General features: G+C 40.7%; 2 protein-coding genes across 5 annotated transcripts in view; both read left to right on the forward strand.

The window, feature by feature from the left end:
* LOC139559740 (extended synaptotagmin-2-B-like) overlaps positions 1–9,264 on the forward strand; it is a 42,947-nt gene extending 33,683 nt beyond the window's left edge. Inside the window, exons 14-25 of one of the 4 annotated variants that reach the window (XM_071376025.1) lie at positions 173–268; positions 1,042–1,143; positions 2,510–2,572; positions 3,842–3,916; positions 4,924–5,010; positions 5,261–5,410; positions 5,695–6,071; positions 6,254–6,349; positions 6,874–7,005; positions 7,097–7,202; positions 7,367–7,416; positions 7,556–9,264. In XM_071376025.1, the coding sequence (XP_071232126.1) occupies positions 173–268; positions 1,042–1,143; positions 2,510–2,572; positions 3,842–3,916; positions 4,924–5,010; positions 5,261–5,410; positions 5,695–6,071; positions 6,254–6,349; positions 6,874–7,005; positions 7,097–7,202; positions 7,367–7,416; positions 7,556–7,604 (1,383 nt within the window). In that variant the 3' untranslated portion in view covers positions 7,605–9,264. The remainder of the gene's footprint in view (positions 1–172; positions 269–1,041; positions 1,144–2,509; positions 2,573–3,841; positions 3,917–4,923; positions 5,011–5,260; positions 5,411–5,694; positions 6,072–6,253; positions 6,350–6,873; positions 7,006–7,096; positions 7,203–7,366; positions 7,417–7,555) is intronic. The other 3 variants (XM_071376026.1, XM_071376027.1, XM_071376028.1) reach the window with 3 other exon arrangements.
* A 1,621-nt stretch (positions 9,265–10,885) lies between these two features.
* The window catches only part of LOC139559970 (receptor-type tyrosine-protein phosphatase N2-like), a 189,022-nt gene continuing 177,796 nt past the window's right edge, over positions 10,886–22,111 (forward strand). Inside the window, exons 1-2 of the mRNA XM_071376469.1 lie at positions 10,886–11,162; positions 19,015–19,065. Coding sequence (XP_071232570.1) covers positions 11,078–11,162; positions 19,015–19,065 — 136 coding nt within the window. The 5' untranslated portion in view covers positions 10,886–11,077. The remainder of the gene's footprint in view (positions 11,163–19,014; positions 19,066–22,111) is intronic.

A 22,111-nucleotide genomic window follows, 5' to 3' on the forward strand; every position in this document is an offset into this window, starting at 1 on the left:
TGTCTAAAGCGCAGCATTCATTCTTTGTCTCCTATTTACTGCCTCTGTGCCTGTTTGAAGGACCGCTATAACCCTAATACCATTGTACTAAGAGGACAAATACAGTTTGAATTGAGTGACAAACTGTAACTATTGATTATGGTCTGGTCCTCTTCCGCTCTCTCTCTCCTAGGTGCTGACCAGTATTAAGGCTGATAAAGGCCAGGCTAACGATGGCCTGTCGTCTGCCCTTCTGGTGGTCTACCTGGACTCAGCAAGGAACCTTCCAGTAAGTCACTTCACCTGTGGTAAACTCACTGTAAGAATAGGAAGAACCACAACAGCTACTATATCCTTAAGATTGATCATCCGTTCTGCTGTGTACAGTAGCAGAGGTTAAATATCAATCATTGGCCCCATTTTAAACTATAACTTGGGTGGAAAAACGCACTACATTGCATTAACTCAGGACAACTTCTTTAATGCGTTAGTTAGTAGATGGTAATGTCAAGTTTCCTCAAAGGCCATAAAACAAGGTATTATTGTGCCAGTCTACCAGTCATCAGACAGTATGAGCCTCCCAGTTCACCCCAGCTCCTCTCACCTGCCTCCTCTTCCTCCTCTTCTTCTGATTGTTCTCCTGCTTGAACTCCTTCCCATACCCCTCATCTCCTCATGATAATGTTAATCTTTATCCTCGTTTCATGTTATTGATCCTCGTGATCATGTTAATATTTATCCTCGTGATCATGTAAATATTTATCCTTGTGATCATGTAAATATTTATCCTCGTGATAATGTTAATATTTTTTATCCTTGTGATAATGTTAATGTTTATTCTCTACCTCTCTTCCCTCCGTCTCAACTGGTCACTCACACTAATAGTCTGCCAAAGGGCTACATTATTGTAGCTGAAGTTGATATACTGTTCTATAATACCTGTGAAATCACAGAATTTGTTTTGACTCTTTTTGCATAAATGCATAGGCAAACCCTGCTTCACATGTCTTCTTTTCAGCCTCTTCTTTGCTTTCTTCTCTCCGTTTCCCTCCTCCTCTGAAGAGTGTGTTCGAGGGGAACTTGGGTTCTGGCTACTTAAAAGAGAGGAGAGCTTCGGGCCTAGTCTTTTGTGAGAATACAGCCTCTCTCTATAGGACCTTATTTGTGAGTCCTCTGGTATTTTGCATCCTAGTTATAGTTTTTTTCCACAGTGTGATTTTTGTTTGTAATTATGACGATTGAAATGAGAGAGAAATTCCAATAAGCATGTTGACTGTCGTATGATTGACTTATGCACGTATAAGTTCTTAATATTTTGCATAAAACATACAGTGAGGCTGTCAGTCATAACTATGAAGCCAGAACTTGAGAAAGATATCGGTGCAAAAGAGCCAGAGGCATGTTAGGAGGCTTGTCTGTAGATTGCTTTCCCTCCATCCTGCTCACCCAGCCATTACCCGCCCGTTAGTGGGTTGTTGCCCCAGCAACAAATGCTCTCTTACCTGTAACACGGGCGTCCTCAGGACACTGACCCTGCCTCGCCTTGTCTCAAACTCCAGACATAACCAGTCATCTCAAAGCATCTCCCGATGCCAGTCTCCTGTTACACATGCCTCCCACACTACTCAGTCCAAAAGCAATGGCATGACTTGTCAAGGCATGGTCTGTGTCCCAAATGGCACCCTTTTCATTATATAGGGATTAGTTTGCCATTTGGGAAGGAGTCAGTGACATGACCTGTCAAGCCATGTTAACAATTCTCCAGAGATGTGTAGCTGACAACAAAAATATCATTTTTAACAACAGATAATGAATAACTAATGTGATACAGAATGCAAGGATATGCTACATCCTAAATGAAATGCTTCGCTCTGTGGATGAACTGTATTCATTTAACTGTAGATGTATTTGTTGATAGAAATGATGTTGTCTGTGTTGTACGAAAGTACTCATCAAGAGAATGACTCCATTCCATTTACCCATAAAGAGATGATAATGTATCTGGAATTCCATAGATGTAGATAAGAAGTACAAACGTGAATATCCCCATTTTTGGTTGGAGGATTCCCAGATTCCGTCCTATTCTTGGAATCCTCCAACTGGGATTTTTAGAAGCCCAAAATTCCTAGGTTAAGTTACTAGAATTTTGCAACCTTACCCCCAATTATTACTCTCTATTCACAAACACCATCTCACTCCTGTTACTGGACAGCCTTGTCAGGGTTGGAATGGTCCTTCTGTTTTCTCCATAATGAATGCTCCTCTTTATCTCCCATTGGGTTTTTCCTGGGTATGTCGTTGTCAATACTCTTCATGATTTATTAACCTTGTGCTCATCATGTTGTTTTTGTCTCTGTCTCTACCTGTTGCCCTGGCGTCCTGGTTTTGGGGTCGTCTGGTGTGTGGTCTTCATCGTCGCTCCAATCATGATTTAACCTCCTCCTTCTTCCTCCTGCTCCTCCTCCTCCTTGCATGCCCTCTCCTAATAACCAACCTGGTGTGTTCATTCTCTCCTGCCCTGGGGAAAAAGCGCAATCCTTTAGAATTCAACCATGACGGTTTGAAGAAGGCCTCAGTCAGTAAGGCCATCAAGGTAATGTAACAACCGAGCATGCAGAGCCATCCAGACAGACAGACAGAGGAAGACTAAAGGCCCTGTTAAATACTTTTATTAAAAAAACACCCTTCCTGTAATACATTAAGACTGGTGAAAGCAATGGGGTGGAAGCTATGTTTTCATCTGTGCACTCACTTATAGATCAGTGATTTAAGGATGAATTTAAGGTATTTGAACAGGGCCTAGAAACACACTGCTGTTTCCCCTGTGACCAGAGAGTTACACTGTAGTACAGGAAGCACGTACAGTACTGTGCTTTTCTATTAGGAAGTGGATTTAGTGAAAAGCAATTACGTTTACCATTTGGCATCAACTGTATCGATTGATTAGATCCCAGTGAGTAATATTGCTTACAAGTTGTTCCCCACCCATGTATTCCTACAGGACTGCTGCTGGAGCATAAAAAATGCCTTGCAAGTTGATTTGTGTTCCTTGTTTTGTGAAATTAATTATTAACAAACTCCAAACTCTACTAATTGTGTTTGTGGACTAAAACTGCATTCCATGCACTATATTCTAATATTCTGATGTATATAAAAAAATGTGTTGTATGAGATTAATGCACCAAGAAAATATATCTTTATGTAAGCATTTCCTCTCTTCCAATTTCAACTCTATTTCCTGGTGTTATGGGGATTTTCGATATACATTTATGTAACTTCAATACATCCTGATTTCAAGTCTTTATGCTGCCATATTTAGCCAATGAGTGATCAATCCACATGATTAGTTTTACATAAATCACTTTGAAAATAATCTTTATTTCACAAATATAGAGCATCTTCCTTATAAATACATTTGATTTGAATTATATTGTTGATAATATACCCATTCTACATAATGAAATTAATTATTTATGCTACAATTCTTAATTGGTGAAACTGCCACGTCAGTTTGGGATATTACAACACCAAAGAAAAACTGCAAACGACGAACACCTATTGTTTTTTTTTAGCTCAGACATCATTGCATGTGTGATAGAACAGCAGAATATCTACTGCAATTTTTTTCTACCATGCTGCTGGACACACTTCTGCATTTCATCAATAAAACAAAAACTGTAACAAAGGCACTGGGGGGCGAACAGTGGCGCTGTTTCCCCAATTGCGGAATCGATCTTTAAGTGATTAGGTATTTAAATACTGAACTTGATACTAGGCTAAGGTGATACAGTAGTACCTATGAAGTTAACATCTCACAGGGCTAGAGGTTATTATGTGTTTTATACCTGTTCTTGTTTCACAGTCTGGTAAGAAAGTGAGCAGCGTCCCGAGTCCCTTTGTACAATTCACAGTCGGCCACAAAACCTATGAGAGTAAGGTAAGCTCGAGCAAAATAACAAATTTTTTAGATCCTACATTTGTATGTTACATTCAGTTGTAAAAATACTTGAAAGTACTACTTAAGTATTTTGGGTATCTGTACTGTACTTTACTATTTATATTTTTGACAACTTTTACTTCACTACATTCTTAAAATCTCTTAAGGATCTGCCCCTTTTTTCAATTTTCTCCTAAATTGACATACCCAAATCTAACTGCCTGTAGCTCAGGCATTGAAGCAAGGATATGCATGTTCTTGATTTGAAAGGAAAAACTTTGAAGTTTGTGTAAATGTGAAATTAATGAAGGAGAATATAACACATTAGATCTGTTAAAGAAAATACAAATAAACTTTTTTTTGGTACCATCTTGGAAATGCAAGAGAAAGGCTGTTTTGTATTATTCCAGCCCAGGCTCAATTTAGATTTTGGCTACTAGATGGCAGCAGTGTATGTGCAAAGTTTTAGACTGATCCAATGAACCATTGTATTTCTGTTAAAAATGTTGTATCAAGACTGCCCAAATGTGCCTAATTGGTTTATTAATAACTTTTCAAGTTCATAACTATGCACTCTCCTCGAACAATAGCGTGGTATTATTTCACTGTAATAGCTACTCTAAATTGGACAGTTCAGTTAGATTAACAAGAGTTTAAGCTTTCTGCCAATATCCGATATGTCTATGTCCTGGAAAATGTTCTTGTTACTGACAACCTCAGGCTAATGCGATTAGCCTATGTTAGACACCCAAAAATACATAAGTATATTTAAAACCAAATACTTTTAGACTTTTACTCAAGTAGTATTTTACCGGGTGACTGTCACTTTTTTACTTGAGTAATTTTCTATTAAGGTATCTTTACTTTTACTCAAGTATGACAGTTGGGTACTTTTTCTACCACTGGTTACATTAACCATATAAAATAGAGGTATTTCCAGTGCAATGTGAATAGAATATGTCCTTGCTGATATACAGTCTCTAACATTATCCTCCTTCCCTAACCAGACGAGGTATAAGACCAACGAGCCTGTATGGGAAGAGGCGTTTACTTTTCTCATCCACAACCCCAAATGCCAAGAGCTGGAGGTCGAGGTACATAAGCATGCTTTCCCTCCTGAGTGACATCAACATGTCAGCTATTTAGTATGGCTTTTGTGTCTGATTTGATCTCTGTGGCTATGATGTGAGATGGAGTTGATTTTGTCTGCTGTTTTAAATCACGCTCATCAATGATTTTACTGTTTTAAGACATCTTTGCCTCTAGTTTGCCTCATTTAATTGTTTTGCTGTGAAGTTTGATGCAATTTGTGCTGTGATTGTGTGTCCCATTTCCTCTCCTCAGGTGAAGGATGAGAAACATGAGTGTTCCCTGGGGACTCTGAACCTGCCCCTGGTCCGTCTCCTAGAGGCTGAGGACATGACACTACACCAGCGCTTCCCTCTCAAGAACTCTGGGCCCAGCTGCACCCTCAAGATAAAGATTGCACTGAGGGTAAGGGTCTGAATAGGGCTCTTTTACATTGTCTATGTCCCAAATTAGCACCCTATTCCCTATGGTGCGCTTCTTTTGTCCAGGGCCCATGCAGAGAATAGGTTGCCATTTGGTACGTAGTCATATTCACATTAGTACTCTCCCTGCTAAATGTTTAACCTGACTGCAATTATTTTACATTTTTGCTTAAAAATAAGAAACGATACATTCTTCAATAAAGACAAGCAATGTGTCTCGTATGATTATTTTTAACCCTCTCCAACCTCTATGTCCCACTTGTGCAGGTTCTGTGTCTGGAGAAGCTGATAGCATCAGACCAGACGTCCTCGGTGCAGGTTCGTAAGGCTAGCACTAGTAACCCCATCCCCATGAAGACACCGTCAGTCTCCGAACCCCCCAACCCTGTCCCTGTCTTGGACCTCCCCAGCTCTGTGGCCGCCTCCACCCAGGAGCTCCACAGGAGAGGGGGGGATGACGAGCCCTACTCAGGGGGACCGGTAGGCATCGGCCTGGCCGACGCAGGTAGGAGCACCTCCAACCTGGCCATCTCTGGCTCTCAGAAACACCTGGCCCACAGGGGGTCAACCCCCAGCATCGCCTCAGACATCTCCAACCCCTACGCCACACAGGAGCTCCAGCAGAGGCTGAGAGAGCTGCAGAAGTAAGAATGCAGAAACCAAGCACACACAAAAACACATTGATACACGCAGGCATGTGCACATACACAACACATTGTGACATAATTAAAGCATAAAATACAGATTTATTGACTAACTTGCAGATTATATTACAGACCTAATGTGATCAGAACAAAGAGACTAATGTGTGTGTCTCTGTCCATAGTGGCTCAGCCAGTCATTTCCCCCTGGGTGAAGTGCAGTTGACTGTCAGACACAGCTCTCAGAGGAACAAGCTCATCGTGGTGGTGCACACCTGTCGGTAAGAGACATGACGGGAGATTTAGCCCGAGTCCCAAATGGCACCATATTCCCTTTATAGTGCACTACTTTTGACCAGGGCAAATAGGGCTCTGGTTAAAAGTGGTGCACTATATAGGGAATAGGGTGCCATTTGGGACACACACAGGACTGTAGCATGCAGGACTATAGTTAGTCTATACACTAAGTATTGGACAAGGCGTCGTTTGTATCAGCTGTATCCACTCTATTTTAAATGTACAGTACAAGCTTTTTTTTATTTGATCACATAATTAATGCTCAATAGTTTTGATAGTTGTTTTCTGTTAACTCAAAGGAAGTGATCCAGCTAACTTAATTGTGTCAAACTACTCAGTTCGCAATAGGACATTGATTTACACTTCAGACTCCAGGAGGGCACATGTAATGAGATGACTGATGAACTACAGTAGCTGCCCTGAATGGATCTATTCTATCCCTGGATAGTCCACGTTATCAGTCTGTCCCTCTCTATTTCTGTGTTTTCATGTCTCTCTCTCCCCACAGAAACCTGATTGCGTTCACAGATCACTTGTCAGATCCATACGTGCGGCTCTATCTTCTACCTGACAAGCGAAGGTCTGGGAGGAGGAAAACCCACACGCACAAGAAGACACTGAACCCTGTCTACGACCAGATGTAAGTTTTGACATTCCTCTTTACTACTCGTACCATCAGACATCAATGGATTTACTGGTGGTGTACTGGTATTCATTGTGTTTGTGGTCAGATTTGAGTTCAGTGTGTCGATCGTGGAGCTACACAGGAGGACTCTGGACGTGGCGGTAAAGAACGGAGGAAATATCTTCTCCAAACACAAAGGGCTGCTGGGGAAGGTAAGACTGGACCTGTCCTCTTACAACAGCACTGTGTCCATTATTGGATGACATAACTGTGACTTCACATTATTGCTGATTCACAGTGAAACTTTGCAATCACTTTTTCTAATTTACCTGTCCATGTCTCACCCTTCCTCCTTCATATCATGTCATCCTGACAGGTTCTAGTGGATCTGACTTACGAGGATATCGCAAAAGGATGGACACAATGGTTAGTGAAAATAACTGAAATGCAGTCATGTTTATTTGCTCTCATCACACCATTTGAGGTACAAAGAATTAAGCGTAGTTAATGTAAATGTGTGTTTGTTATTCCTGCTTTATAACAATGTGTCTGTCTTTGCCACTAGGTATGAGTTGAGTGAGGATGGTCTGAAAAAACCTCTTCAGCAGCTATAGACTACACCATGAGAGTTAGAGGAGGACCTAACCAAGTCTTCAACCATGTATCATTGCCACTAGAGTCTGCATGTGTCAAGCATCTCAGAGTAGTGCTGATTTAGGATCAGTTTGGCCTTTTAGATCAGAATAAATAAGATAATATGGACATGAATCCATAATAAATAAGATTACATAGACGGGGGACATGATCGTAGATCAGCACTCCTACTCTGAGACACATGATACATACAGCCCAAATCTTTTACAAACGTAACTGCCTTTTCCATACAGTTGCTTTTAAGCCCGTGGGCAAATCTTCTATTTGTTTTCCCTTTTTTAATTACGGTTATTATTATTTACATGACTCGCAATTGTAAAAAAAAGCTTTTGATATTCATTTATACACATCAGTTGCATCGTTATCGCTACCCACTTAGAAACTCTCCAGTGCAATAGTAAGAAAGGGAGTATGTGGTGTTAAAATGAATGAAAAAAGAATTCCATATTTAAAGAGGAAAAATGAATGAAAAAAGAATTCCATATTTAAAGAGGAAATTGAGGACCGTAACAAAATATCTATTTTCTTGCTACGGCTGTGACAGCAGGTTCAACCGCCTTGGTTTATGTGGGGAATGTACAACATATATGTACAATGACAATGAGGACTAATGATGAGGTTTATTATAGTGTTAGTAGAGGGAGGTTTCGCTTGGTCAAAATTAACATTTCATTTTTATAATTAAACAAACTACATATAAACTCTACAATCTAAAAATATGAACTTTGTCAGAGCATGGCGCTACAAGTTGACAGTCTCCCCTCTAAGTTAAATAGTGCACCTAGTACAGTACTTGGCCACCAAAGACACAAGTGTTTCATTTTATTGCCTACATGGGGTTTTAACTAAGCCAAATATGTATGCATGTTTGCACAGTATTTGTTTCCTTATTTAAAGTCTTTCAAAGCATAGTGTTTAGGGACAGTAATAATAACACAACTTGCTTTAGTTAACCTCACAGGAATATTCCAGCCTTCAAGTCATTGTGGCTTATGATAATTGATTTTCCAACTCTGAAATCAGGACAGATCAATTATGTATGGTTGGTGAAATATATGTATCATGTTTGTTATCAATAAATATACCAGTCTTAATTCTGTTTTTGTATTACGAACACATTTCAGCATGCATATCTTAGTCAAAGCTTCTCTTTAATGCAATCGCTTGCAAAAAAAAAACACATGATAAGGATTAAAGAATTGTTTTGGTTTACGTTGTGGGTATGACCATATTGTATCCGGTTACCACATTAATGATGCATATTAATGGAAAACATTTTAGATTGTACCATGTTTAGACTGTACCATAGTGGCGTGTAACCTAATGTATTAGTTATGATTTGTGTTCTCAAACCTCTGTCCTTTTATAAACTAGTTGGATGCCTACCTATGTGTAAGCCATCAAATGAAAACGGTCTCTGAAGTCAAGTTCCTATCCTCTTGTTCTGAACTGGTTTGCCTTCTCCATGTACTTTATTTATCTTGTGCCTTAAATCCACAAATATTAAGATATTTTAAAGTATAAAGAAGCTGTTACGGTTTCCATGTTTGAGAATTTCTACTTATGTCTTTTAAATAATAAAGAGCTTTTGCTGTATGCACAGCAATACGCTGTATATTACTTTGACTCCATGGACTTCATTCTAATGTACCACTTATCAAACGTTATTGCGCTGATTTTGCACAAATGCTTGTTTTCATTTATTTTCATGTTTCTTGTTTTCATTCATTTAATCGTATTCGTCTTGTTTTCATCAAATCAATGTAGGTGTATTGATGCCATCTTGTGGGCCCTTTTAATAATACGAGCTTGCTCACTGCAAACGATGCCGTGTTCATGTCTCGTCGGGAACTCGGGACCTCCTAGTTTAACGTAAGTTATTTGCTTGGAGCTTCCTATTGGTGGATTCTGATACTTCCCAAGTGGGAAACTCGGCTATCATGTGCTGCGTTTAGACAGGCAACCCAATTCTGATATTTTTTCTTTAACTGGAAAGAGCTGCTTTGAAAAGATCAATTCGTGGGGAACAAATTGCAGAGTTGTGGTCCTGTGTAAACGTAGCGCTCTTTCTACAATGAGTAAGTAAGTCATATTTCCAAGTTTCCGATACGATGTGAACACATGAGTCACAAGCGCCTTCAAAAATACGTCATGTGCAAACATTCTGAGGGATAGTTATTTGTAAATGGTGTGTCGGTGTGCTCACGATGACTGACTCCCTGATTGGATGAGTCAAACATTGACGCATTTGTATGACCTTGGTTTACCTTTAGTTATCTGGTTATTCATTTCAGGGAGATATATGTATCAGTCAACTCAAACCACCTGACTGTTCTCCATTCCCACATTCCTCAGCTCTCTCTTTTCAAAGTCTACAGTAGGTCTTCTAACCGAGGTAACGTTATTCATCTTCATAGTCATGGCATGCTTGATTCAATAGCTATTGACGAGAGAAAACACATCTGCCGAATATCTTATATAAAACTAACTTGACCTTGGTCTTCTACAGAATTAAGGTCTCAAATTGAAGAGGATACAAAGGCAGGACGCGCGAATAACAGATGTGACGTTGTGTTATTGCATGATAGAGAGGGAACCTATGAGCTGCCACGGAACGATGATGGGGTGTCACACCCTGAGCTTAGGGTATGAGAGGGTGAGTCATGCTAGAAAGGTATATCTAATGTTCAAAGGGATTTCCTGGAACAAATGCTGTTAATTGGGATTTTCTTCACGTGCCCTCATAGTATACATGCAGTAGGCCAACTGGTTATACTTCCTATAGTACATCAGGTCCTTTAAAATTCAAGTCCTGGAGGGCCAAAACACTTACGTTTTTTTTCTACCTGGTAGTTAATTGCAATCACCTGGTGTCCCAGGCCTGAATTAGTCCCGTATTAGACGGAGAGGATGAAAACCAGAAGTGTTTCTGCCCTTCAGGACCGACATTGAACTGCCCTGTCCTACATTATAACAGAAGGCGCATATTGGCAATTGGCACATTAATTCGTCTGTTCAATACTTTTCAGGAACATTTTACAAAGTGAAACAGTCTAGGTTACTTAGTACAGTACCAAACTACAATCATAATATCACTATTTTTATTATCAGTGAACATCTTCTATTGACATGTGCCTCTTATAATTGGTTAAAGACATTTAGGTAGGCTGTGTTATGATGTACGCGCAGGTGCGCTTCTGCTTGGCGTCAGCTAGGAGGGGCCAATGCTTGTCTGTTCATAGTGCTGATCATCGTAGTGAGACTTACTGCAGGAGCCGAGACCAATGGAGCTGCCTGAATCGTCCTGCATCCTAACCATACCTTCCAACCTCCATCTCTCTCCCTGATTATGTCTCTCCTCTCTCCTTTCATAAAACGAAACGAAACCATAGACATGGATTGTTAACTACCGCATGTGTGTCATGGATCAAGAATGAGAAACATGGATTCGATTTACATTATTCTCGTCCTCCTTGCTCCCCAACCCTATTTTTTAGCTTCTGCAGACAGGAAATTCGGTGAGTAGCCTAAATTTATTTATCTGAAGGATCATAATGATCCCATACTGTATCAGCTGCCAGGAGACGCACATACGGTTATTTTGGGTCTGTCAATATTTTATTGGTCATTAGGCAGCTGGGAAAGGCGCGGAATAGCCTACTGTACGACTGCAGCTCTTGTTTAAGAGGCTAACAGCTATATCTATAATATGGGGGGAGGGGGGGTTCGGTGTAATATAGAAAAATGTGCAATAAATAGGCTATGATGTAGGCCTATATTATTGTTTAGACATGTTGTTTGCATGTACGTCTTTAACATGTGCAAGCTAAAACGCACCTATCAATATATCAATGTCAAGTGTTTGCTACTTTTAACGATTACTATTTTAATAGCTACTGAGTAGCCTAACTGTTTTCTAATGGAATAAATACCATTATTTAGGATACAGCATAGCTATTTTGCTGGGAGAAATAGCAGAGAATCACGTTAGGCCACCGTGGTGCGTTTGCTGTCTAATGTCTTTCTATCACGAAGATGGTGAGAGTCAGTGAGGAAAAAGCTGTGGTAGTATCCGAGGCAACATGCATGCTATGGCGACCATGAAGGGTAGCTATGCTCATTAGGAGGAAAACCAAAACATTATTAGGCTCCAATCCTTCCAAAACCCATTAGTTTGTAGCCATATCTATGATTAAACAGAGACGCATTTTAAGAAGAGAGATGTAAAGAAATCCGATTTTAAAACGCCTCCTCCTTTTAGTGTTAGGCTATGGGTGGACCATTTGTTATATAGTTTAAATGCTTTATTTTTTTTTACTTACATAGGCTACTATTCTGTATAGGCTATGTAATGCAATACTCAGGCCTTAGAAACCATATTTTTCACATCTAACCGTGTCATATCAAACAATGATTTCCCTTTATTTAAATTTCAGTTGTTCACCTTTCAATTTAATGTTGTAACCTCATAAAAAATGTCATTGCATTTATGATAACTGCCACCATGCTAGAGTGTGGATTTTTCATTGACTTTGATAACTTGCCCTTGTTTGACACACAATAATTCAGGGAATTGTTATAAATACTATATTGTAAAGAGCAAGTACAATAATAGCATACTGTGTTAGAAAAGTTGTTAAGAAATATATACACAATGCCATGGACTAATCTGCAACACTTAACATTATGCATCTGATTACACCTGTGTAATAACGCTATTATTACCATATTAATATTGTATAAACATGTTGTAGCCTTGTAGCCATGTAGCCTAGTAATTACAGTGTTACTGCACATGTACAAGAGCAGCCTTTGTATCACCAGGTCACTCTAGCTGTTCTACCCTCCATAGCATTTACTCTATTATGAACCGTATTGTACAGTACACTGCCTTGCCTGTATCACTTCCCAGTGGTTTTATTGCATGGGATGTAGGGACGTTTTCCAAAACACAGATTAAGTCTAGTCCTGGCCTAAAAAACCCTTTCATAGAGAATCTCCATTGAGTCTGCCTTTTAGTCTAGGTTTTAGGGTCAGGGAAAGAGCCCCATAATGTTCAAAATGTTATTTTTGGTTGCAGTTAATGGAGTGGTCGGTCTGCCAGCACACTCAGAGGAGAACAATAATACGCTGATTTAAAAGCTCCTGTGTTTATTTTTGGACGCCTATGCTCCACTGGCTGAGTCACTTTCACTTCTTGCGTCAGTTGATCAAAAGCATTTCTTAATTGGCTGTAGTGTCACTTATGTGTGATTGCTGATTTACAATCAGATGAAGAGGCCTACTGTTAAACTAAACCTATGTTGTTGTGTTGCTTTTTTAAGTAATGAGTTTCTTCCTGGATTGGTGGCTTAAGTTGAAAGCATACTTGGATCAATTCCCCAATAACAGTAAGGAGAAAGAAGAGAGGGCATTATCATCCCCACTGTAGCTATAGTGACTGGGAACCAACAGCCTACAGAGATGTAACTTGTCTGGGTACATGGTTAAACTGGAAGGTGAAAAACAATCAACTTTCAATTGGTCAATTTAGAGGGGTATACAGATAGTGGTTTGGAATAGCAGTCCTGAAATTTGCTCCATTGTTTGTGGACCTTGACAGAACTACCGTGGAAAATAACCGTTTCAATCAGGAGGTGTGCTCACACAAAGCTCCTTAAATTGATAGTAATCTCTGTGTGTTCATGGTGCCTGACTAACTGCCCCCTGTAACACCCTCCTGCTCTCATCTCCTCCTCTCACATCCTGAGACTGACTGCCTGATCCAAAGCTACAGCATTGGTCCACCAGACTGGAGCATGGACACGATACACAAAGCTTTTCTCAATCCTCTGAAGTCTCAGCCAAAGCTTGTATCCACTGTTCACTTTTCTTGATCTCAAGGCACATTTATTCCCTTTTGCGTTCAGTTTTTAGTTGTTTGGTTTATGGATATTAAGCATTTCAACTCAATATTATTGGCATTAAATTGGCTCCATATATAACACTACCTCAGGAATTGGTAAAAGGCCTATCTCAATAGGTAAGGGCTTTTTCATATTGCTCAGACTGTTCTGCAGCTTTGGTATTTCATGAGGACAGTCTGTTGATATGCTGTGACGGGGTCATATCGGGGTATATTTTCCTGTCCATGTAGTTTCCCTGTATACACTGCAGCCAGGTGATGTCAGCCTCGATAGTCGTCAGTCGTGCCATATGCAACTGAACAATCAGTAAAGATGTTAATGCCGGTTTCTATGGACACGGGTGCACAGGCATGCATGGGAAGACCTTTTCCGAGGCCTTGGTGAGCTAATGATTGCAATATTTGATTTGGTTTCCCTCTATTCTAAGTATTTCTAGTCAGGCCGATGGGTTAAGTTATTTGGAGTGTGTGACTCCATTTCCACAAAGATAATAACTTTAAACTTATGGACTGCATCCCAAATGGCACTCTATTTTAAGGGAATACAGTGCCATTTGGGAAGTGGACTTGGACTCTTGTTTGTTAGAGAGATAACAGGTTGAAAGGGTTATGCTGCTTGGCAGCGTTTAAGCCAGGGTAAGGACAGTGCTCTTTGCACACAGGGTGAAGTTGATTGAAAAATCCATCCCCTATTACCAGTTGTTATTTGTCTGGTGTTCCGCCCACAACCTATTTCACACTCCACAGGCATATGGCCATAAAACCCACAGAGCAAAGCTCAGAAGGACACAAATACCAAATTCACATTGGTTTCTATGTTTCTATGTGTTGCTCTGTTTGTAATACGTTATTTGACATGTTAAAGATTCACTCTCAAACTTTAGTATAATTTCAGCCAGTAGTTTTGAAAGTGGTGTTCACGAGCCAAAACAGATCCCCGTTGTTTGTATACTACGTCATCCAATTTGTGTGATATTGTAATGAACGTCGTCGGGAGAAGGAGAAGAGGACCAAGGTGCAGCGTGGTAAGTGTCCATAATACTTTTAATAAATACGAACACTAGAACAAAAACAACAAAGCGACAAACGAACTGTTCTGCAAGGTACAATACACAAAACAGAAAACAACTACCCACCAACACAGGTGGGAACAGGCTACCTAAGTATGGTTCTCAATCAGAGACAACGATTGACAGCTGCCTCTGAATGGGAACCATACAAGGCCAAACACATAGAAACGGACAACATAGAACAAAACATAGAATGCCCACCCCAACTCATGCCCTGACCAACCAAAATAGAGACATAAAAAGGATCTCTAAGGTCAGGGCGTGACAGATATGTTAAGAATTTAGCAATTTATATGATAGGTTACTAATCAGATTTGTGCAATATGTTACACATTTCTTGTGCATAAGATCCTAGAGTGCATCTTTAAATTGTATTACAAAGACCACCACAAACAATCTGTGACCAGAGAGAGTAAAACCCATGCAGCTGTGCATTTCAAAATAACACAAAAATAGGATGAAACTATAGGTAGTAACATGCTGTACAGTAGAGCGTATGTCTGTCTCTGAAATATTGTACGGTAACATCTTACTGTATGTGTTCAGAGCCAAAATAGGGCCATGTTAAAAACAAGAGAAAATGTAACAGGAACTGACATGGGTTGTAAACAAGGGCACACCTCAGGGAAAAGGATGGCTACTTGTCACGTTCCTGACCTGTTTTTCCTTTGTTTAGCTTTGTTTAGTTGGTCAGGACGTGAGCTGGGTGGGCAGTCTATGTTATTTGTTTCTTGTTTAGGTTCATTGGTTAATTAGCCTTATATGGTTCTCAAACAGGGGCAGGTGTTTGACGTTTCCTCTGATTGAGAACCATGTTAAGGTAGGCTGTTCACACCGTTTGTTTGTGGGTGATTGTCTTCCGTGTCTGTGTATGTACCACACGGGACTGTTTCGTTTGTTTAGTCTGTTCCTGTTCGTGCGTTCTTCGTGTTTTGTAAGTTCTCATGTTCAGGTCGGTCTACGTCGTTTTGTTATTTTGTAATTTATCAAGTGTGCTTCGTGTTCGTCTTGTTTGAATAAATTCATCATGTATTCCACACAAGCTGCGTTTTGGTCCGATCCCTGCTCCTCCTCAGACGAGGAGGAGAACAGTCGTTACACTACTATTAATAATTCTCTTTACAATAAGGGGTGGACATGAATGCAATGACAAACTAAATGTCTAGTGACAAATATAATGGAGAGGAGGGGGAGGGGGAGGGCGTTACTGTTGTCTTTGTTTGATCTGCCTTGAATCGCAACAGCAGATATAGTTACAGGGGCGTACCGCAGAGCAGTTACCACAATGGTTACAGCTCCCCCTTACAGAAAAACCACATGTGGAGAATCACATCAATTCACATGTGGAAAATAACATGACATTTCACGTGAATCTTCACATGTGATCACATATTTTAACATGTGTAGTTTCATGTTTTCACATGTTATTTCACATGTTGTCACATGTTATCACATTAACTTCACATAAGATCCTGTGTTTCGTGAAAGTCATGTGGTTTTTCCTTAAGGGCATACTTTACCCTCTGGCGCTCTCCCTGTTCACTCCCTACACAGGTCTTATCAAGGTTGACAGTCAGTGGAAATATAGATGTGTTTATCAGTTATGACAGTAATGTGCACAGTATGACTTGTGGCAGCTTTTTTAATATAACTTTGTTTGGTAAAATATTCAGCAGCATCCAGAAATATTATTTGATCTCTTGATTAGCCTCTGTGTGTTCTGTAGGTGTAGCCATGGTGTGGCTACGCTCTTTCAGTCTTCAATAATTATTTAAGCTAATGTTGACAGTCAAGGAACACAGACACAGAATATATAGACACAGTGTATACGTCTGACAATGTCAATCTACAGGCAGCAGCCATTTGAGCAACAACGGCTGTAACGTATACGCTAGGAGTCAGGAAGCAGGTGCAGAAGGTGAGTTTAATAAGGAGATAAAGCAGATGAACAAAACAGGAGAAGCATACTGAAAGGGAAGAAAACCAATACTGCCTGAAGACTGAGGATGCTAAGGGCTAAATAAAGGGGAAGTAATCTAGGTAATGATGAAGCCCAGGTGTGTGTAATGATGGTTGCCAGGTGTGCGTAATGTGGGTTGCCAAGACCAATGGTTAGTAGACCAGCACCGGAGAGGGAACGGGAGTAGGCGTGACAACTGTCAGTATATTGGGATGAGATCTTTAATGCACCTATAAGATACCAATAAACTTAGAGACATTTATCTGTCTTTTACACAGAGATCTAATTTTCCAGATGTACAAACTTTATTCCTTTGCAAGTAAAGAGCACATCCAAGACAGCCATGTGGAAAACCACCCACAGTTTTGTTAAATTATTAATTTGTCAGAATTCCTTTTTTAGTAGCTTCATCCTTCACTTGTGTGTGCCTATAAAAATAACATCTTGGTAATACTTTACTTAGTGTTGATATGTAGCATTCATAAAGCAGTCATAAAGCCTTTATATGCATGGCATATAGAGTCATAATGCCCTATATCACCACTCTAAGTAAAAAGTCTTGATGTTATCAGCCTCACATTCAACTTCAGCTATCACTTAGTTTCCCCCAAGGTTACCTCTAGGCTCATTAGGTTGATCAGTATGCCAGGCACACTCTTCTCTTGATGTTTGGTTTTGGTGCTGTGGCCTTCTGAGAAGCTTCTATTTTGCCTACACTACCAGCTCACTCCCAGACACAGGAAGGAGCAGAGTAAATCAGACTCCTTCATCAGTAGCAGGGCCACGATGGAAGGAGTTTGAGTCTGTCTGTCTGTGTCTGACTAAGAATGAGTACGTGGGTCCCTTCTTAAAAGTACACCCAAAATCTTTCAAACTCAACTTCAAAAGTACGCTATTTTTCAATATGTTAAAAAATGTCAGATTTTGAAAAATGTCAATTTCAAAGACACACATACAATTTTTTGTCAGTATTGCTAGCATGTGTAATGCAGTCACATGAGCACCAAGGCTGTATAAACCACTACAGAAGGTGGTGACTTATGTGTGATGCACAGCACACGTTGTCAGAGTGCTAATTGGCCACGCCTCTCTGCCTGGGGTGTCCTGTGTGGGTGTCCTATGGAGTGTGTCACCAGTGGTGCTGCTGTGGTATGACAGCAATGTCACATATTGAGCCCAAAACACCCCCAGAAACACTGCAGGGGATGGTGGGTGGGCTGGCTGTGTGTACTGTAAACCCAGGCCCTGACCCTTTCCTCAGCCCGCATCCGAGGACCACATGCTGTGACAAGACTGCTTTATATAGCATAGTATCCTAGACTGGCTCCCAAATGGCACCCTGTTCTCATAGGGGTCTGGTCAAAAGTAGTGCACTACATAGGGAATAGGGTGCCATTTGGTTCAGCAGCTCCCGACCGCAATAAACAGTGTATCTTCCTAAATCCCTTATGATGAAAAAATGTGTTTAGGAACCACTAGGGAGAAAAGGAATCACTAAAAACCTAGAGATAACAAAACAATTATTTATATAAACTTGAGGAAGGTGGATCCATGCAGCCGCCCACATCCCACCCCCACTCCGTATAGCTGCTGTGGCCCCGGCCTGAGACCGATTTGATACTGCACTTCAATTGGATATATGGACCGGGTTATAAATCGTGTCCTCTTAGTGAGGGTAAGGGGTTGTCAAATGGAGAGAACTTTGTGCCCTGTTAGGCCTGCTCTTCTCCTGGCTGTCCTCCCCTCCTCTCCTATCCCCCCTTCTCTCTTCTCCCCTTCTCATCTCCTCTCCCTCTCCACTCCTCTAGCTGTATGTATGGTACAAAGATGTGTATTAAATGGCCTAAGGGCAGTGTGTTCTGTCAGATCCCTGTTAAGCAGAAATGTCAGTTACGACCGGTTGCCGCTGCCGGAGCACCTAGTGAGATGGATACAGAAACAGCATCCCCCAGCAGCCTGCTCCTCTGTGTTGATGGATCACCCTGGAACACTGTGTCTCTGTGTCCCAAATGGAACCCTATTCCCTATTTAGTGCACTACTTTTTGACCAGGGCCCATATGGTTCTGGTCAATCATTGTGCACTATGTAGGGAATAGGGTGCCATTTGGGAAACAGTCTGTGTTTTACGACTGGCCTAAATGTTAACTTAGAATAATGGCCCCGTGGCTGTGCTGTTTATCTGCTGTAGCTGTGAAACGCAGTGCTGCATGACATTGTAATCCATGACGCCTCGCCCACGCAGGAAGTGGGATATTATATTGTATATCTCTGCTCTTTTTTATAGATTCAGATATAGCCTATAGAATAGCTGAATCTATAAAAAGCTGAGATGTACAATACATGTATGTACAGTAGGCTATTGTTGATGGGTCTTAGGATAGCATGATATTATAAAGTTGCAATGTACAAATTGTTCTCTCCTCTTTTCCAACAGGTTGTCTGTTTGAGAAGGAGTTATGCACACCATACGAGATCTGTGTCAACGGTAAGCCATTTTCATTTCATTCAGATACCATACAGTTATAAAGTAGAGCTCACAAATCAAAGCCATCTGTAGACGCTGAAATATTTTTAATCTAAAAGGAAGTGGACATTCATGGCACAATATCAGCGAAAGTGATGATGATCAATTGGAGAAGAAAATCTATTGAACTGACTCTTTTCTCCTCACTTCTCCTCTTTGAACGGTTGGTTCAGAACACAGGACTAGAAAACACAGGACTAGAATTAGATTATATTTCTATGGTTTAGAATGCACAGGGTGCAACACCACAGCTGGTCAGTTCAGAATGCACAGGTGCAACCACAGGAAAGAATAGATAAGGGAACGCCACAGACACAGCTGGTGGGATGGTGTCCACCTCTCTTCCTGTGTGCTCTCTTTGGGCCTCTACTCCCTCAGAATTCTTTAGTTTTGGGTGCATCCCAAATGACACCTTATTCCCATTATAGTGCACTTCTTTTGACCAGAGCCCTTTCTGACTTGGTCAAAATTAGTGCACTATATAAGCAATAGGGTACCATTTGGGACCTTTTCCTCATTTGAAATGTGGCCTTGTCTCTGATCTCATTGTGATAGGAATAAAACAATGCCCTGTGCTGCTGGGGAAAAATCATATTCATAGCTAAACTATTTTTGGCCCAGTTCAGCTCTGTCTGTGTTTAGTCTGCGCTGGTTGTCGCCTGGGTTATTACATTTAACAGGCCATATGCCATAGGAACACACTCCTATGTCAGGGATTCACTCATTTCCAATGAGGAAAGTGCATACTGTCTGATGGGCTATATTAGACAGACACTATGTCCTTGAGGTGAACATAGTTTCATGAATATTGTTCTCCCCATGTAAATATAATCACTTGAATTGACATATCCTATCAGACCATAATTTGATGGTTCTGTTGACTATTATACATGTTTTTCACTTGCGGATATTGTTATTCATTTGATGTAACTGATGACCTAGTAGGTATGCCAGGTGGGAGACATTTTTTAACTTCTCGTGAAGTTATCTCAAAACTTGACTTGTATTCATTCTGTGTGGGTTAAAGTACAGGGAGTTAGGTTGTATTGTAGGTGTTGCTGTTCACACCCTTCATAACGCACTCAGTCACACTTACCAATGAGTCACCAACAGCACCAAAGTAGTTCTACACATCAAAGCAACACACTGTCCATATTTAGGTGATCCTTCTTTCAAAAGTAATTAAGCTATACTGTATTGGCAATTGAGATCATATGAGCCATAAAACTTTATTTGATGTGAACAACATCGCATACAGTTTATTATGCCTGATATGGTACATATTTTTACGCCACTCCTAATGGCTGAATATGGTTAACCTTCAGACAACAAAAAAAGATCTGCGTAGATTGACGTTGCGCCTAGCAACAGGGTGGAAGTGCTGCTTTGAGTGTATGCCAGCCACTCTGACGTGTTCTCTCTTTGACTACCTGTTTGAAGCTGCTACTATAACTGTCAACTTAGGTAAACTGAGCTGAGGTTTGGCTGACACGTTAGTTTTGGACCACGATGTGGGAAAGCTACAGTGAGTGAGCACCACCAGCTCAGCCTTTGTCTTTCTCTATGTGGTGTGTGCCAGTGACAGCAAGTCAGTGTTAATGACAGTTGTCAAATGACCCTGGGCCGCTGCCGCTGCCTGATAGGCACATTGTCTGTCTGAGTGGCAGTATCAGGACACACATGCTCCCCAGGACAGAACCACAGCTAGAACTATAGACGTCCCAAATGGCAACTTATTCCTTATATAGTGCACTACATTTGAGCAGGGCCCAAAGTTGTGCCCTATATAGGGAATAGGGTGCCATTTGGTACAAACTCTAATACTTTTGTTTCCAGGCAGGGAAATGAGACGCACACTGAGAGGCTAATGGTTGATAATGGGACACAGCCCCTCTTATCTCCTGCTTGTTGATAAGCTCCTGGTGGTTTGCCAGCCCACGACTCTCAGTTGTTCTTGGTTTGTGCCCAACAGCTCAGTAGGCTACTATGTAATAATACAATGTTGATAGAGTAACAGGGTTACTACACAGGCATAAGAGCAACTTATTGTAAACCATTATAATTTGGTTATAATGTGAAACAAATGAGGATTTGGAAAAACTGACAGATGAATTCTGCATTTTTTTGTAATCAAAGACACTGACATAAATCCTTGTTTACACTGAACATCAGCTTCTGATGAAGCTTCCTGGATCCTGAGATAGAGAGGCATATTAGTGGGTTTGGCCATTTGGATGTTCTAGATCACATCTCCCCACCAACAGGGGTGTTGATCAAAAGTAGTGCACTATAAATGGAATAGGGTGTCATTTGGGATGCACCCCAGGTTTGATATAGAACACAAAAGGAAGGGGCAGTCTGAATGGTCGGTCGGCAGTGAAGAGGCTAAGTTTGATCAGTGACTTGACATTTTCACTGTGATAGTTGTCTGAGGATGAGCAGTCCTGAATTTGGAGCAGGATGACCTGTGGCACAGGCACATCTCATGATTCTCAGTTACCTGGCTTCAACAGCATGGATGGGATTTGCAGGGGTTTGCAGTCAAGATCTGACCCAAATTGCACCCTGTTCTCTATATAGTGCACTACTTTTGTCATTTGGGACCTAATTGTTGTTCTATAAACTGTTCCCCAGTGGTCACTCACAGGTATTGTATGTGACCCAAGATTTTCAGAAGCCTATATCATTTTTTTACCCAAATGAGCAATTAACCATCCTGTGACCCAAATCGTCCTCAAACTACCCAAATTAAGAAGAAACAGTGTGTGATTATAGATTTATTCTCACCTCTCACATGCTCAGTGCCTACTTTGGGTCCCCACTCTTTGTTTAAGAAACCCTGGCCTATATGACCAATGTTGTCAGGGCAGCTAAAAGGCAGGGTGTTGGTTCTATCTAGGTGTTGGAGTGGTCAGGTCAGGTAAGGTGCAAATAAGCTGTGGAAAATCAGCTTAGGTGGTGGAATGAGTGCACTATGCACACCCTATTTGCTTAACCCAGTTTCAGT

This window comes from Salvelinus alpinus, chromosome 30 (assembly GCF_045679555.1).
Source record: "Salvelinus alpinus chromosome 30, SLU_Salpinus.1, whole genome shotgun sequence".
NCBI lineage: Eukaryota > Metazoa > Chordata > Actinopteri > Salmoniformes > Salmonidae > Salvelinus > Salvelinus alpinus.